At 42.7% G+C, this 16879-nt stretch overlaps 1 protein-coding gene across 1 annotated transcript in view; it reads right to left on the bottom strand.

Moving 5' to 3' along the window:
* The window catches only part of MTMR9 (myotubularin related protein 9), a 32569-nt gene that overhangs the window by 13258 nt on the left and 2432 nt on the right, over nt 1-16879 (bottom strand). Inside the window, 3 exon segments of the mRNA XM_032763505.2 lie at nt 2936-3109; nt 9949-10074; nt 15272-15380. Of these exon segments, the coding sequence (XP_032619396.1) occupies nt 2936-3109; nt 9949-10074; nt 15272-15380 (409 nt within the window).

Genomic DNA, 16879 nt, shown 5'->3' with positions numbered 1-16879 from the left:
GCTACTGTGTGTCCAGGGAGATTGAACTGTTCTCCTACAGGTTTTTGTATATTGTCATTCCTAATATCTGATTTGTGTTCATTTCTCCTTTTACATAGGGATTGTCCAGTTTGGCCGATGTACACAGCGGAGAGGCACTGCTGGCATATGATGGCATATATTACATTGATGGATGTGCAGGTGAATGAACTGGTGATGTGTGGCTGATCGGGTTAGATCCTGTGATGGTGTCGCTGATGTAGATATGTGGGCAGAGTTGGCACCGATGTTTGTTGCATGGATTGGTTCCTGAGTTAGAGTGACTATGATGTGGTGTGTAGTTACTGGTGACAATATGCTTCAGGTTAACGGATTGTTTGTGGGTGAGGACTGGCCTGCCACCTAAGGTCTGTGAAAGTGAGGGATCATTGTCCAGGATGGGTTGTAGATCCCTGATGATGTGTTGGAGGGATTTTAGCTGGGTACTGTATGTGATGGACAGTGGAATCCTGTTGGTTTTTTCGTGGGCTTGTCTTGCAGTAGAAGGTTTCTGGGTATACGTCTGGCTCTGCTGATCTGTTTCCTTATTTCCTTGTGCGGGTATCGTAGTTTTGAGAGAGTAGAGAGTAATCCATCTGCTAGTGCTTCAGCCAGCTTAGTTCTACACATTGTTAAAGGAAAGCAGAAACTCTGCTGGTTAAATTCACTGGTCCCTGCAGTGAAGTTAACTGCTCGCCTCAGCCTTCAAACGCCTCTTCCAGCAACTTCAGGATCCAAGTCAAAATTGCCCCTTTAGTTCCTCCATGGACTTGCACCAGCCAAGCTCAGTCTTCTCTCCTCACTGTCCTTCCCACTCTCTTCTCCTCTTGGCATTTACCTGGATAGTCCTGCTGTTGAAGTGGCCAAAGTGCTGTCTTTGGTAGAGTCTGCTATTTGAAAAAACCTCCCCATCTCTCTCTACCTTTCTTCCCGTTTCAGCTGCAAACCCGTGTTTTCCTCTTGCATGTATCCGCACTCTTCAGTTCTTTCCCATCTTTTTCATTGTCCTTATGTCTGAACACTAGATTAAATGATTTCTAGCTTCTTAAAAAATTATTATTCTGCAGGCCACTTTGCAGGAGAAAGATCCTAACACAGCCTCCTCAGCTTTCAGCTTATGATTCCCTGCCCACCACCTTCACAACCTCTGACTCCAGATTCCTGCTGAAACGTCTTTAATGGACAAACATTTGAAGGAGGGTTTTATTTTTAACCTATAGTCAATACTGTTTTAAAAAGACATTTTAGTCAACTATGTAATACAAGCATGTTCCTTAGTAGTATTTTTATTTGGTGGTTATGGACAGACCCATAAACCAGAGCTCCACACTTGTTTAAGATAAGGTTTCATGGAAGAAAGATTTCAGAGATGATAAAGCTATGCAATAACTCTAATACAAAAGACAAACTGAAAGCATGAGGATGATGAGTCAAACATATCTACTACACCCATAGACTACAGGAGAGTGTAGCAATGCATGACAGAAGGCATTACCATCAGAAGTTCAAGCATTGCAACTTGAATGCTTGAAACATACAAGTATTAAGAGCAAAAATCTCAAGAAATCCCTGCTTGGGCCGGGAGAGAGAGAAGAGAATGGAAGCTCCACAGTGACAGGGGACAACATGAGCTACCTAACGCCTTCAAAAAGAACAGGAGTACTTGTGGCACTCTAGAGACTAACAAATTTATCTTCCTTTCCAAATGCAAACAGCTGGACATCACACCAAAAGGACTGAAGGTAAAAAACCCATTACAATCTACACACTATGCTGACAGACTGTGCCAAAGACACTCTCAAAGAAACTGTGGAATCACCTGATCAACATCTTGTTAGTGTGTGTATGGTAATACCCATTGTTTCATGTTCTCTGTGTATATATCTTCCTACTGTATTTTCAACTGCATGTATCTGATGAAGTGGGCTGTAGCTCACGAAAGCTTATGCTCAAATGTGTTAGTCTCTAAAGTGCCACAAGTACTCCTGTTCTTTTTGCGGATACAGACTAACATGGCTGCTAAACTGAAACCTAACTCCTTCACTGGTTTAGGATTGATTTGTCAACGTGTAACTAGTTGATGATTTAACTCTACGCCCGGGTCAAAGGAGAAATACAGGAAGTACCTATGTTGGATCAGACCAGCGTTCATCTAATCCCATGCCTTGCCTCCAACAGCATGCAGTACTAGATGCAAGGAATCACATCACAACCCACCTTTTGGGTACATTTCTTTGTAATCACAAGCAGTTAGTGGCTGGGTCAGAGAGGTGCCAGAGTCTCAGATTTTGACTACTTAAAAGTGGAGGGGGTCCGGGAGTGAGTGAGAAAATTCACTGCTCGTTATAGGTTGCCACATGGACAGGCCTGAAGAACGAAGTCCTCTGCTCGTTTACAGAACAGGTGCAGTGTAAGCAGAGGCAATGCTAGCTTCACTCACACTGTGCCTCAGTCGTGACTCAGATGGACCACATCTCAGGGTGAAAGGGTCATGCAGTCTCTGTGGGCTGTTCAGTCCATAGCCAATTGGCACAGGCAGCCAAGAAGTGCTCGCAACCTCCACAACTGGCATGAGGTGGACATCTCTCTGCTAAGAGATGACTCATTTCCTATCCACTACTGAGCAGATGTTAAATAACCTTTCAGTCACTACCGGTCTAGACTGGCAGTCCTATATTCCAACAGCTAGAGTTGCCCAGGCTCCCTTGTTTAAATATAAATGGCTATGAAAAGATGGTCTCAGAATAAGCTGGGTAGTGATTGTGAGTTAACATCTTATGAGCTGCACTGAAAGCCTTCAGGAGATGTTATTTTTCAATAAACAGGACAAAAGAGTTCTGAAGAGACCTTTATATTTCTGTCCAGCCCAAGAAAACCCACTCATCTTAAGTGCCTAAAGCACTCAAACAAGACTTACCATCCCATTCTTCTTATGGTAATAGCTTAAAACAGGGAAGCGGCCACCATGGCGAAAGGTTGCAACTCTCCGAAGGGCCTCATCATCAATTGATTTTGGGACAGTGACAGCTGGTGGGTAGGAGGGGCAAACGGAGAACTCCTTATTGACATAGCTCAGCCGCCATTCATTCGTCTGGAAGAGGTACAAGAGAATGTTTTGTTGTACTAGCAAATGAATGCTGCATTGTTAGAAAGAAATGTGGGAAAGCCAAGACATTCTAACTTAAAGTTAAAAAATACCATCTGAAAATCTACAGATAAGGTCACTTAGATTTTTAGTTTGTCACCTGTGCCTCACCCAAAACCAGGACATAATTCCCCCCTCCCTCCCACAAACTATGCAGCTGCACTAACGAGCGCACTTTAACAAGGCAAGCCAGTGCTGCCAAAAATTGATGTTTGCTATTTTTTTTTAAAATCAGTGTTACTAGCTTCTCCTTAGCGAGCGAAGCAGTAGAATTATCTGCAGATGCAGTCATCGTTAATCCCATATAAAGGGGATTCCAGCATTTATCAAGCATGTGAACTCTCTGGGACAAGGACTTTTATTACAAGTCTGCAAAGAGCCCTTGATCTAGGCCTCTAGATAATACTGAAACACAAACAGCATCAACTACTGCCTCTACCACTACCACCAGCAATAGCAACTGTGGGAAGATTTAGCAAGTTTCCCCAATATAGACCAAGCCAAAGAGACTGAGGGGCCATCTATGCTCAAAGACTGAACTGTCTGAGATTAGATACAGTAGTTGAACATTTCTAACACTGTTTTCTCCTTCAAAGGTTTGCTATGTGCGCAAGCTCACGTAAACCAGCATGCTGACTCCACACACAGCACTCCCTGCAACCACTGCTGTACCTGGGTACTGTGGGTCTACCAAAGTACCTAGCCCATAGTTTTGCACAGTTCTCTGAAACTGAGATTGGTGATAAAACCTAAGTACTGAGAAGATACTGAATTCAGCCTGGAGTGAGGCAGCTCTCTGCTCAGCAAGAACTGGCAATGCAGAAACTGCTGGATATCTGGGGTCAGACACAGCAGCTGAGAATACAGTCGGCAGAGAATAAAGGCCTCTAAGTGTACCTCACTGATTAGAGTGCTGAGTTACTGAAGTCTATGCTAGAACCACTAGCTGCTCAGGAACTAGGGGGGCTCACATTGCATCTTCAAACAAGTCCAGCTCAGGTGCCTATTCGCTACGGACCTTTATCACTCTGAACCCCATGTTTGGACCAAGAGCAGATCCAGTACTTGGTGGATCAAGGGCATGCTGGAGACCTGAGATAAGAACCAGTGACCGCAGAACTTTCAGACGAGCAAGACTTCTCTCTCTGGGAGCCTGCCCTGACAGTGGAATGCCAGGCCACCCTGACCAAACTTAATCTATAGAAATGAGGGTGGAGGATGCTCTACTGAAGCTGGTAACCCCAAATGATAAATACTCTGATGGGGTCGGGAAACCTATACTGGGGACTGCTGTGAATGTCTTCCACTATGCCAAGTTTGGCTAGGGAGATGCAATTAAAAGTGCCCCTAAACGCAATGTTTTTTTTGTTTTGTTTTTTTTAAACACACACACTGCGTTGACAAAACAGACACCATGTATTGCATCCACCCAACCCAGCAGAGTATCTCAATCAAAAAGGCAACTACTGTGTATTGACATAAGCCCTTGTGGATCACTGGAGTCCACCATGTGGATATTTACATAAATTAATTTGGCATTTGCTTTGACTACAACGAACGCTAAGTTTATTTTCAAAAGTAGCAGACTGGCAGCCAGGTATGCCTTTGGAAGGATCCTGACAAGAAGAGGTGTCTCCTGCCTTAAAAACCTAAGGATGGAGATTCCACCACCTCCCTAGGTAACCCATTCCACTGCTTCACCACCCTCCTCGTGAAATAGTTTTTCCTAATATCCAACCTAGACCTCTCCCACTGCAACTTGGGACCATTGCTTCTTGTTTTGTCATCTGCCACCACTGAGAACAGACGAGCTCCATCCTCTTTGACACCTCCCTTCAGGTAGCTGAAGGCTGCTATCAAATCCCTCTTCACTCTTCTCTTCTGCAAACTAGACAATCCCAGTTCCCTCAGCCTCTCCTCAAAAGTCACAAGCCCCACCCTAATAATTTTCTTTGCCCTCCGCTGGACACTCTCCAATTTGTCCACATCCTTTCTGTAGCGGGGGGCCCAAAACTGGATGCAGTAGTCCAGATGTGGCTACACCAGCGCTGAATAGAGGGAAATAATCATCACGCATGATCTGCTGGCAGTGCTCCTACTAATGCAGCCCATTATGCATTAGCCTTCTTGGCAACAAGGACACACTGATGATTCATCCAGCTTTTCATCCACTGTAATCCCCAGGTCCCTTTCTGCAGAACTGTTGCCTAGTCACTTGGTTCCCAGTCTGTAGCAGTGCATGAGATTCTTCCATCCTAAGTGCAGGTCTCTGGACTTGTCCGTGTTGAACCTCATCAGATTTCTTCTGGCTCAATCCTTCAATTTGTCTAGATCACTCTGAACCTTATCCCTACCATCCAGCATATCTACCTTGCCCCCTAGTTTAGTGTCATCTGTGAATTTGCTACGGGTGCAATCCAGATCATTAATAAATATGCTGAACAAAACATGGCCCAGGATCGACCCCTGGGATATTCCGCTTGATACCAGCTGCCAACTAGACATGAGGTTATTTAATTTATTGCAATGAGGTTGCTTGTTTGCATGTTCCTCTCTCTGTAAACATGTTTGTCTCTGCATGTTTCAAGTTCTCTTTCAATACAAAACATTTGGGTCTTCAGCCAGTGGAAAGCGTTGTTTGTTTCCCATAATGAAATATATAGTTGATGTCTTTGTGTGAACATTGACTTAAACCTCATCTACACCTAAAAATTAGACTGACCAGCTACATCACTCCCTGTGCACTGCAGTTAGGCTGCCCTAACTCCACCTCCAACCTCCCTGTGGACAAAATTCTTCCATTGCCCTAGCTACCACCTATCAAACAGGTGGATTAAAAACCCCTTATGCCAATGCAGGAAGCATCTACACTGCGGTGTTATAGCAGCACTGTAGCTATGCCACAGTAGCACAGACATACCCTTAGTTCCATCATTTAGGGGTAGAATTTGCTGTTGTGAGGATTTCTTAGAACAGTCATGCACGGCAGACACTTGGCAAGAGTGCTGCTTCCCTGTACATCACCCGCTTGAGACAGGATCATTAGTATGTACGTACACACACACACACACACACACACACACACTGGCAGGGATTGGCAACCTTTGGCACGCAGTCTGTCAAGAAAATCCGCTGGCAGGCCGGGACCATTTCTTTACCTGAAACGTCCACCGGTTTGGCCAATTGCAGCTCCCACTGGCTGTAGTTCGTCATCCCCGGCTAATGCGGGCTGCTGGAAGCAGCGCAGACCAAAGGACATACTGGCCGCCGGTTCCCGCAGCCCCCGTTAGCTGGGAACAGTGAACTCCGAACAGTGGGAGCTGTGATTGGCCGAATCTGAGGACGCTGCAAGTAAACAAACCATCCTAGCCTGCCAGATTTCCCTGAGGGGCTGCGTGCCAAAGATTGCCAATCCTGGTCTATGGTACAGTATCAGCAAATGATAGCAGATTGCAACTTGTAAATTGCTCCATCCTCTTTCAAGCAAATTTGCATTAAATATTCTTGCCACAGTATCCAAGAAGACTCAAAACAAGCATATGTTGCAATGTAGCATGACTAAGCAACACTTGAGCTAAATTTCTGGAGCGCTGTACTTGAAGTCTAGTGTGAAATTTTGTCATCCTGCATTCATAATATTCTGTCAAACAGTTTTACATGAATACACAGTTACACATGGGGTACACACTCCAGGGGCTCTACAGAATCTATGCGACAACTGAAAAAGTTGAAGCAGAACAACTTTTTTGTAGTTTCACCTCAGTATTGTAAAACACTAAGTTTCTCATATACAATTGAGTAAAATGTAAAATTACTACAATGCTCAGAGATATACTCGGTCTGAATTAGAGAGTTCCTGAAAAACAGTGATAATTAGGGACCTACCAAATTCATGAACCATTTTGGTCAATTTCATGGTCTTAGGATATTAAGAAGTGTAAATTTCATGATTTCAGCTATTTAAATCTGAAATGTTAAGATCTTGTAACTGTAGGGGTCCTGACTCAGAAGAGGATTGTGTGGCGGTCGCTAGGTTATCACAGGGGAAGTTGTGGTATTGCACTGCTGCCTTCAGAGCTGGACCCTTGGCCAGCCGCTCCTGCTCTCTGGCCACCCAGCTCTGAAGGCAGGAACAGATAAGAAGGACAATACTTGAGACCCCCCCCCCAATAATAAGCTTGTGACCCTGCCCCGCACCCCCATTTTGGGTTGAGACCCCCAGTTTGAGAAACACTGGCCTCCCCCTCAAAATCTACATAGTATAGAGTAAATGTACACAAAAGACTAGATTTCACAGTCCCCGACATTTTTTACAGCCGAGAATTTGGTAGGGCCCTAGTTATACTTAACTAGGGATAAAGGCAGAACAGTTTTAGCTTGATAATGCAACTAGAAATAGGAAGATGCCTCCTTTGATCTGAAACTCATTCAGCCCTGGGACTAAAATGTTAGAGCAGCTATTAGCTTGCTCCCTCCTGCTGACTGAAAAAGTTGAAGGAATAAAAAATATTTAGCCAACAGTCATATCAACTGCTGTTCTTGAAAAGTACATAAGAATGGCCACACTGGGTCAGACCAAAGATCCATCCAGCCCAGTATCCTGTCTACCAAAAGTGACCAAGGCCAGGTGTCCCAAAGGGAGTGAACCTAGCACGTAATGCTCTAGTCATCTCTCTCCTGCCATCCAAATCCACCCTCTGACAGAGGCTAGGGACACCATAAATAAATCTAGGTTGTTTGGAACAAGTAGCATACCACCACTTCTGCAACAGCATGTTGAGTGTAAGAGTTTGGAATAAGAGATGTCAATTGATCTTTTTTGTTCAGAGCTCATGTTTTCACTCAGTAATCAATGGTTCTAAATGAAACCTAGCACCGTAAAGCAGCGAATTCGAAAATGCACAGAAAGCCAAGGGAGCCACTAATGATAAGTTTGCACACTGCCATTGGGTGTAGATGAGAACAGACGCTGCATGTCTAACTAGCATGGATAAAAACAGCAGTGTAAACAGTGAGGCATGGTGTAGGTGGGAAGAGCATATTGCCCTACATGCTTGAACTCCCAGGCTATATACCAGGGGTAAGCAACCTATGATCAGCACATGAGCTGATTTTCAGTGGCACTCACACTGCCTGGGTTCTGGCCACTGGTCTGAGGGCTCTGCATTTTATTTAATTTTAAATGAAGCTTCTTAAACATTTTAAAAACCTTATTTACCTTACATACAACAATAGTTTAGTTATACATTATAGACTTATAGAAAGACACCTTCTAAAAATGCTAAAATGTATTACGGGCACACGAAACCTTAAATTAGAGTGAATAAATGAAGACTCGGCACACCGCTTCTGAAAGGTTGCCAACCCCTGCTATATACCCTACGCAGCTCTCTACACACCTAAGCTGTGCCGCCCACATCCATACTAGCATCCTGCTGCCTCTCCCTGCCACAGTGACTCTGGATTGCTTTAGTTTTCTAATGACCACAGCAAACAAAACTACGCACTCTATTATAAGTCATATACAGGAAACAGCAAGTGTTACTTTTTTGTTCTGATGATGTACTAATGGATGTGGTATATGGCACATGAAGCACTGTGGAGACTCTGCCTGGTTACTGCAACTTTAAAGTCTGGAATATTCTGGCCTGGTGGAGGTCCAGCTGACCTAGCATTAGCACCGGTGGGAACCCCATGGCTTCTTTGGCCAGACTTTTTTTAACCACTGTGTCAGTTAAATTTGCTAAAAGTTTTTAACTAAAAATTGATCCATCCACAGGAGCCTTGTCTACACTACAGACGTCGTCAATGTTAGCAGTGGTTCAGATGAACTGATGGTAGTACAGTGGGATTTACTTATTTATTTTTTGGGGGGAGGGGGTAGATTTCCCCATTGCAAACAAGGCTTTAGACTGTTTAGGACAGGGATGGTCAAACTGTGGCTCACAAGCCACATGTGGCTATTTTACAATTAAAGTGCGGGTCAGGGAGCCCACTCTCCACCTGCCAGACTTGGGAGAGGGAGCCTGGAACCTCTGCCTTGCAGCAGGGTGGTAGGGTAGGGTTTCTGTCCAGCAGGGCAGGGGATCTTGGGGCTTCAGCCCCACAGGTCATGCTTGCCAGGACTTCAGCAGGAATGTGGCTGAAACCCAAAGCCACGGCAGGTGCCTCCTGCAGGGCTGAAACCCCGAGCCCTGGCTCTTGAACTTCTGAAGATTCAAAGGGTCAGTAAGTTTGGCCACCCCTGGTTTAGAACTTTGTGTTTATTCCCACTCATTTCACTCAAATTCCTGAACTGCGGCAAGAGAAAGATCTTTAGAGACTAACATTCCAGTCCCTTCAATTAAGAGCTGAAAAAACTCCTACATTTCAATTCTCCAAACCGAGGAGAACTTGATTCAATTTATTGCCAAGATCAAAAAAGCAATTTTTTAAGTCATCCAGGCTTCCTATATATTAAAAAAAAAGAAAAAAAGAAACTCCTCCTCCCCCTTCCCATGTAACTTTGCAGGTCACCTTTAAGCAAATACTTAAAAACCCACTTGCACATGGTAAAGAATGGGTGCCAAACAGCCAGCCCAATAGCACACAGGTTATTTTTGGCTCATGAACAGTTTTCATTTTCCATCCACATGGGGTATAGCTGGTTTCACTAATGACTTCGTCCTGCAGCGTTGCATGAAACAGCTCAGACTACATGCACAAATACATTCGGCAGGATCAAGTCCCAAGCGATTGTTTGACCTTCTCTGTATGGCTACAAAAATTCCTGATATCCAACTTACTACTGAACTGAGAAGTTCAAACTCTCGCTCAGGCAGGAAGGAGTGCCAGCCATCTTCAACAACTTCAAACATGGGCCGGTAGAAGAAGGGATACATTAGAGTGACAGAATCCAGGGTGGACAATGCCTGTGGAAAAAAAATGAAGCGTCAGTTTGTTCGCTCAGTTGACCTTTCAGGGCAAAAATGTCTGTATGATGTTCCCGTCTTTTAGTTTTGACAATACAATTTGATTCAAAGTTTGTGCAGAACATCTGGATCTAGACACACGTCTTTTATTTACCCTTACACAAGGGTCATGGTATTTTACAGTAGCTAGTCCAAAACTCTATAGCTATAACTATTATTGTAGTATTTTTTTTATAAGGGTTTCTGCAGAATAGGCATAGCAGCGTAAGGTTGTCTAACACAGGCCACCACCAATGTATCTCCAGCCTCATCATAGCATATTATCTCGGAGGCTAAGGAGACAATTATCTTACCAGGGAAGCAAAGGATTGAACGGACAAGGAAGTAAATTGTGGGATGGATATAGACCTCTGTATGGAGTGGCCTGAGATCATCAGCTGATTTCACAGGGCACTGAACAGCCAGATGGTAACAATAATTGTCCAATACTAGGCTGGACTAACTAGTGTCCTAGTGGTGAAAGGTTCCATATCCTATTACAAATTCAGAACCACCTACTAAACTGTCATGGTTCCCATCTTTATTTTACAGGGCAGTACAATAAAATGAGCAAAAATAAAGTAGGGTTTGCTGAGGCCTTTTAAACACAAAAAGTGCAAAAAGTTTTTATGAGGATTTTTTAAAACAACAAAATCATCCAAAGCACAGGACTTGGTGGTCAACTACATGGACATCTGTTGGGAATATAATACAGCAGGACACACATTATCCAACAAGTTCTTGGAATGCTCTGGAGACAGCTTTTTATTACAGAAAGTTGAGAGGCTATTCTAGATTTGATTCTGACTAAAAGGGAGGAGAATTTGAAGATAGATGGCAGCTTGGGTGAAAGTGATCATGAAATAATGAGTTCCTGATTATAAGGAATAGTGGGAGGGTAAAGAGCACACTAAAGACAATGGACTTGAAGCTAATTCAGAGAATTGGTAGCAGCAAATCTAAGGGGAAAAAATAATTCAGGAGAACTGGCAGTTTTTTAAAGGGACACTATTAACGGTGCAAGAGCAATCTAGCCCAATGCATAGGAATGATAGGAAGTATGATAAGAGACCACCCTAGCTTAACGAGGAGATTTTCAATGACCTGAACCTCAAAAAAGTGTCATACAAAAAGTGGAAACTAGATCAAATTACAATGGATAAATAAAAAACAAAACAAAAAAACCTACCACAAGAATGTAGAGACAAAATAAGAAAGGCCAAGGCAAAGGAAAAAAAAAGATTAAATTAGCTATGGACATGACGAGTAACAAGAAAACATTTTACAATTACATAAGAAGCAAGATGAAGACCAAAGATAGGGTAGGTCTATTATTCAGTTAAGAGGGAAAGACAACAACGCAATGGCTGAAGTGTTAAATGCCTTTTTTGTTTCAGTTCTCACCAAAAAATGTTAGCAGTGATTGGACAACTAACATAGTGAACATCTGTGAAAATGAGGTAGGATCAGAGGCTAAAATAGGGAACAAACAAGCTAAGAATTACTTATACAAGGTAGATGTCTTGAAGTTGGCAGGGCTTGATGAAATACGAACTGGCTGAAGAGATCTCCGAGCTATTAGTGATTATCTTTGAGAACTAGTCACTGGAGAGTTGCCAGGTGACTGGAAAAGAGCAAATATTGTAACTATCTATAAAGAGGGGAATAAAGACAACGTAGGGAATTACAGACCAGTCAGCTTAACTTCAGTACTTCAAAAGATAATGGAAAAAACAAACAAACAATTTGTAAGCACCAAGAAGAAAATAAGGCGATAAGAAAGACTCAACATGGAGTTGTCAAGAACAAATTATGTCAAAGCAACCTAATACCCTTCTTTGACAGGGTAATAAGCTTTGTGGATGGGGAAAGCAGAACATGGGATATAGCTCTACTTTAATAAGGCTTCTGATATGGTCTCATAAGACCCTCTGAAACAAACTAGAGAAATATAACCTAGACAAACCACAGACTGGGTGCACAACTGATTGGAAAAGTATATTCAGAGAGTAGTTATCAATGGTTCACAACTAAGCTGGAAGGGCATATTGAGTGGGGTCACGCAGGGGGAGGGTGACTTGTCCTGGTTCCAGTTCTATTCACCATCTTCATAAATTATTTGGATAATGGCTCAGAGAGGACACTTATAGTCTGAAGACAATACCAAGCTGGAGGGGTTGCAAGTGCTTTGGGGAATAGGATTAGAATTCAGAATGATATTGGCAAACTGGAGAAATGGTCTGAAATAAGCAGGATGAAATTCAAAACGGACAAATGCCAAGTAATACACTTAGGAAGGAATAATCAATTGCACAAATACAAAATGGGGAATAACTGAGTAGGAAGGAGTGCAGCAGAAAAGGATCTGGGGGTTATAGTGGATCACAAACTAATATGAGTCAAAAATGCAACACCATTGCAAAAAAAAGCAAACATCATTCTGGGATGTATTAGCATGAGCGTTATAAGGAAGTGTGACAAAGTTCCTCCTCTACCTTGGTGGGTCCTGAGCTTATTGGCGGATTTGTTCACCTCAGTGATCTTCCCCTCTTGTGGAACCCACAGTCTGGGTCAGCTCCTCCTGTATCTGATCAGGAGTTGGGAGGTTTGGGGGGAACCCGGGCCCGCCCTCTACTCCGGGTTCCAGCCCAGGGCCCTGTGGATTGCAGCTGTCTATAGTGCCTCCTGTAACAGCTGCATGACAGCTATAACTCCCTGGGCTACTTCCCCATGGCCTCCTCCAAACACCTTCTTTATCCTCACCACAGGACCTTCCTCCTGGTGTCTGATAACGCTTGTCCTCCTCAATCCTCCAGCAGTACACTCTCTCACTCTCAGCTCCTTGCCTTCTTGCTCCCAGCTCCTCACACACGCTCCTTCTCCTCTGGCTCCTCCCTGCCTGACTGGAGTGAGCTCCTTTTTAAACCCAGGTGCCCTGATTAGCCTGCCTTGATTGGCTGCAGGTGTTCTAATTAAAGTAGCTATCTCTACTGCCTTCTAGAAAGATCTTAATTGGCTCCAGGTGCCTTGATTAACCTGGAGCAACTGCCATTTGGTTACCAGGGTACTAGGGATTTGTTTAGCCTGGGGCTAACATACCTGTTTCTCAGTAGCCATCTGGCCTTGCCCCATCACACAAGACACAAGTAGTAATTCTTCTGCTCTACTCAACATTGACAAGGCCTTAACTGGAGTATTGTGTCCAGTTCTGAGCACCACACTCTTGGAAAGAAGTGAACAAACTGGAGAAAGTCCAGAGAAGAGCAACAAAAATGATTAAAGGTCTAGAAAACATGATCTATGAGGAAAGATTGAAAGAACTGGGTTTGTTTAGTATGGAGATGAGAAGATTGAAGAGGGCGACATCCTAGTCTTCAAGTAAGTAAAAGGATGTTATAAAGAACAGGGTGATAAACTGTTTTCCTTAACCAGGGAGGACAGGATAAGAAGTAATAGGCTTAAATTGCCACAAGGAAGATTTAAATTGGGAAGTTTTTCCTAATGTCTAACTGTAAGGGTAGTTAAGCACTGAAACAAAATACAGAGGGAGGTTGTGGAATCTCCATCACTGGATGTTTTCAAAAACAGGTTAGAGGGACGTCTTTCCTCAGCTCCCATTGGCCGGGAACGGCAAACCATGGCCACTGGGATCTGGGGGGGAGGAGGCTCCCTGAGGACGGTCAAAGTAAACAAAATGTCTCATGTCCCACCAGCGGATTACCCTGATGGGCCATGTGTTGAAGGTTGCCGATCCCTGGTCTAGATAATACTTAGTCTTGCCTCAATGCAAGGGACTGGACTAGATGACCTACAGGTGTCCCTTCCAGTCCTACATTTCTATAATTCTCTGGTTCATTTGATACTGTTCTGCAGATCCAGTTACTGGAACTAGAAGACAAGGCATAGCTTGATAATATAAACTAAATGTATATAATTAGCCCTGAAAATACACTGTATGTCAAGTTAATTGCTATAATTTAAGCACAGTGTAATTTAACGGCAGTATAATTTACCTAACACAAAGTTAGTGGGACACACAAAAGCACTCCAAGACAGATGCATCTAGAACACTTGTGATGCTTATTTGCTTTCTGTGGGTATTTCCCATGCAATGTTACTCCTAAGGGTTACATTTGCAAAATGGCACAACAGAAGTGTGGAAACAAGAGACTCATTAAACAGGAACACAGTCAAGGGAACTCATTTTAAATAACATTCACCCGTGTTAGTAAAAGCATTTAGTTATGCTACCTATTCTTTGCCTGTTATTTAGCTTAGACACAAAAAAAACAACAAAAACAAAACCTAGAATAGTCTGCTTCACTTTCTTATTTTCATGTACGAGCACAGTTCTGTTATGTTTGGGAAAAACCAAACACTGGGGTCAGATGATTAATTAAAAAGGGGGAACTATATTTCTGCTAGTAGTGTGCAAAAACCCAAACATACTTCATACAATAACCCATTACACTTCCAACCCAAAATGAATGGTTTTAGACTCTTTGTTCACCTCCTAAAACAGTCTGAAGCCTGGTCTACATGGGGGGAGGGGGGAAATCGATCTAAGATATGCAACTTCAGCTACGACAATAGTGTAGCTGAAGTCAACGTATCTTAGATTGACTTAGAATCACTTACTTTGCATACTTGCGGCGCAGGATTGATGGACGCTGCTCCCCCGTCGACTTTGCTTCTGCCTCTCATGGAGCTGGAGTTCAGCAGTCGACAGGAGAGCAATCAGGGATCGATTTATCGCATCTACACTACACACGATAAATTGATCCCCGATAGATCGATCGCTACCCGCCGATCCGGCGGGTAGTGTAGATGTACCCTTACTGGCAATAAGGATTTACTGTATTACTGTAATGTCCACTAGGTTCAGTTATGTGATTGATTTGGGGCCCATACAAGTTCCCTAATAAGAACTCCCTCCCCTGCGCTGCTTCAATCATCTGACAAACATGACTATCAGTATCTCTCTCAGTAACTTAAAATTAAAGCTTAGTTTTTGCCCTACTATAAACCTACATTCTGCTAGCCCCTTCTTCAATTACTTTGAATAGCTGTTGATAGTTAAGGTCTGAACAATGCTTTGAAAGTATAAGTGCTATGGAAGTGTCATTTATTACTATGAGTAAATATTAAAAGCTCTTACCTCAATAGAGCTAGCAATGTTCAAACACTCCTCCATTCCAGGTATATCCAGTTGAATAATCCGCAGATCTTTGCATTTTATAATGATGGTGCCTAACGAGCCAACAAACCTGCAGTGAAAGATACAGTATGTTGAACTATGAAGAGAAATAGCCTCTATGGAAGTCCAAATTCCTAGATAAATATACATGTGTTTTCCAGCAACGCATACGTGCAAAATAAATTACTACTTGGAGCTTTATCTGCTATGCATTCTTTTAGAAAATACACGCTATTCAAATCTTTCAGCAAGATATGTTCTTACGTAACTGTTACTTGCTAATGCTTTAGGGTAGGACTCTCCTCCCAGTTCACCTCTATAAAAGAGAAAGTAAACATTTAAAGATGGCCTGGAAAAAAAAAAAAAATGGGTGTGCCCTTTTTTTTTTGTTTGTTTCTGGTGGTGTGGGGGTATCTATGTCTTGAGAGGGACAGAGAGTTAAAGGCTTTCTTCCTGTTTTCTAATGTTTAGAAAACAAACAACCCCCACACCTCAGGTATTTCAAGTATGATATTTGCAGATGTTGCTACAGGGTGCAGACTGGGAGCTCTCTGCTCTACAATCCACTAACTGAATGCACAAAAGTGTTGAATCAAACAGATTTTTTTAATATATTTGTGTTAATAAAAGTTAACTAAAAAGACAAAAATCTTTCAGTCTAATTGAGGGGCGGAGGGAGTAGGTTTTTAGTCAAACAGGTTTCAATTTCTTGACATCTACAAAGTTACAACTGTACTAGGTTCTCCAGTCCTCAAAGTCTTCCAGAAACAAGATGTACACAAGCCCTTAATATTTAATGTAAAAACATGCAGATAAAGGTACCTATTAAAAATGCCTCAGGTGTTCCTTATGCAGCAGAAAGAAGCGTATGTTTTGAATAAATAAAGGGTTTGTTTCCTTCATGTTAACTAGCCAAAAACACAAAAAAACAAAAACAAAAAAACCCCAAAACCACCTGTTGCTGTAAAAATACAAAGGATGGAAGGAAGTGAGTAGGAAAATAAGGGCAAGGAGATAAATATTTAAATATCTCAGAGCACGAGGGTGTTAGCAGAAGCTGAAAGGGTTTAGCTAGACAGACAAGGAGTTCAGTTGTGGCCATGTTTAGACTGAACTGGGGTTGTACCATATCAGAGTAGAGAGAGTTATATATGTGGGACTCAACATAAGTGGTCTGAGTAGATTTGGTAGTATGGCTTAGTGAGAGACTGGGAATCTCAACTCTGGGGCCTCTACTACTAGTTCTACCCAGCTGGGTGTGGCTTTGACCACCTCACTAAACTTCTATTCCTCAGTTTCATCTGTAAAATGGGCATATAGTGGGTATCTTCCTCAGAGATTGCTTATGGAATGCTTCCCAAGCTATGTTTACAAGGATGATTGATTTTTAGAAGAAATGTGGTACAGAAATATGAACTATAATACAGTCAGACTGATATTCAAACCAGGTCAGTTCTGTTTTGGCATTCCATTATGTTTTATCCTCACAGTTCACAGTGGGTGCAATTTGTTGACAGCACAAAGCGGTCCTTGATGAAATGCAGGCCATGGTAAGCAGCACAGGCAGTA

Source organism: Chelonoidis abingdonii, chromosome 3 (genome assembly GCF_003597395.2).
Source record: "Chelonoidis abingdonii isolate Lonesome George chromosome 3, CheloAbing_2.0, whole genome shotgun sequence".
NCBI lineage: Eukaryota > Metazoa > Chordata > Testudines > Testudinidae > Chelonoidis > Chelonoidis abingdonii.
Note: the sequence above shows the minus strand (reverse complement) of the source record. Positions and strands in the feature narration are given on the sequence as shown.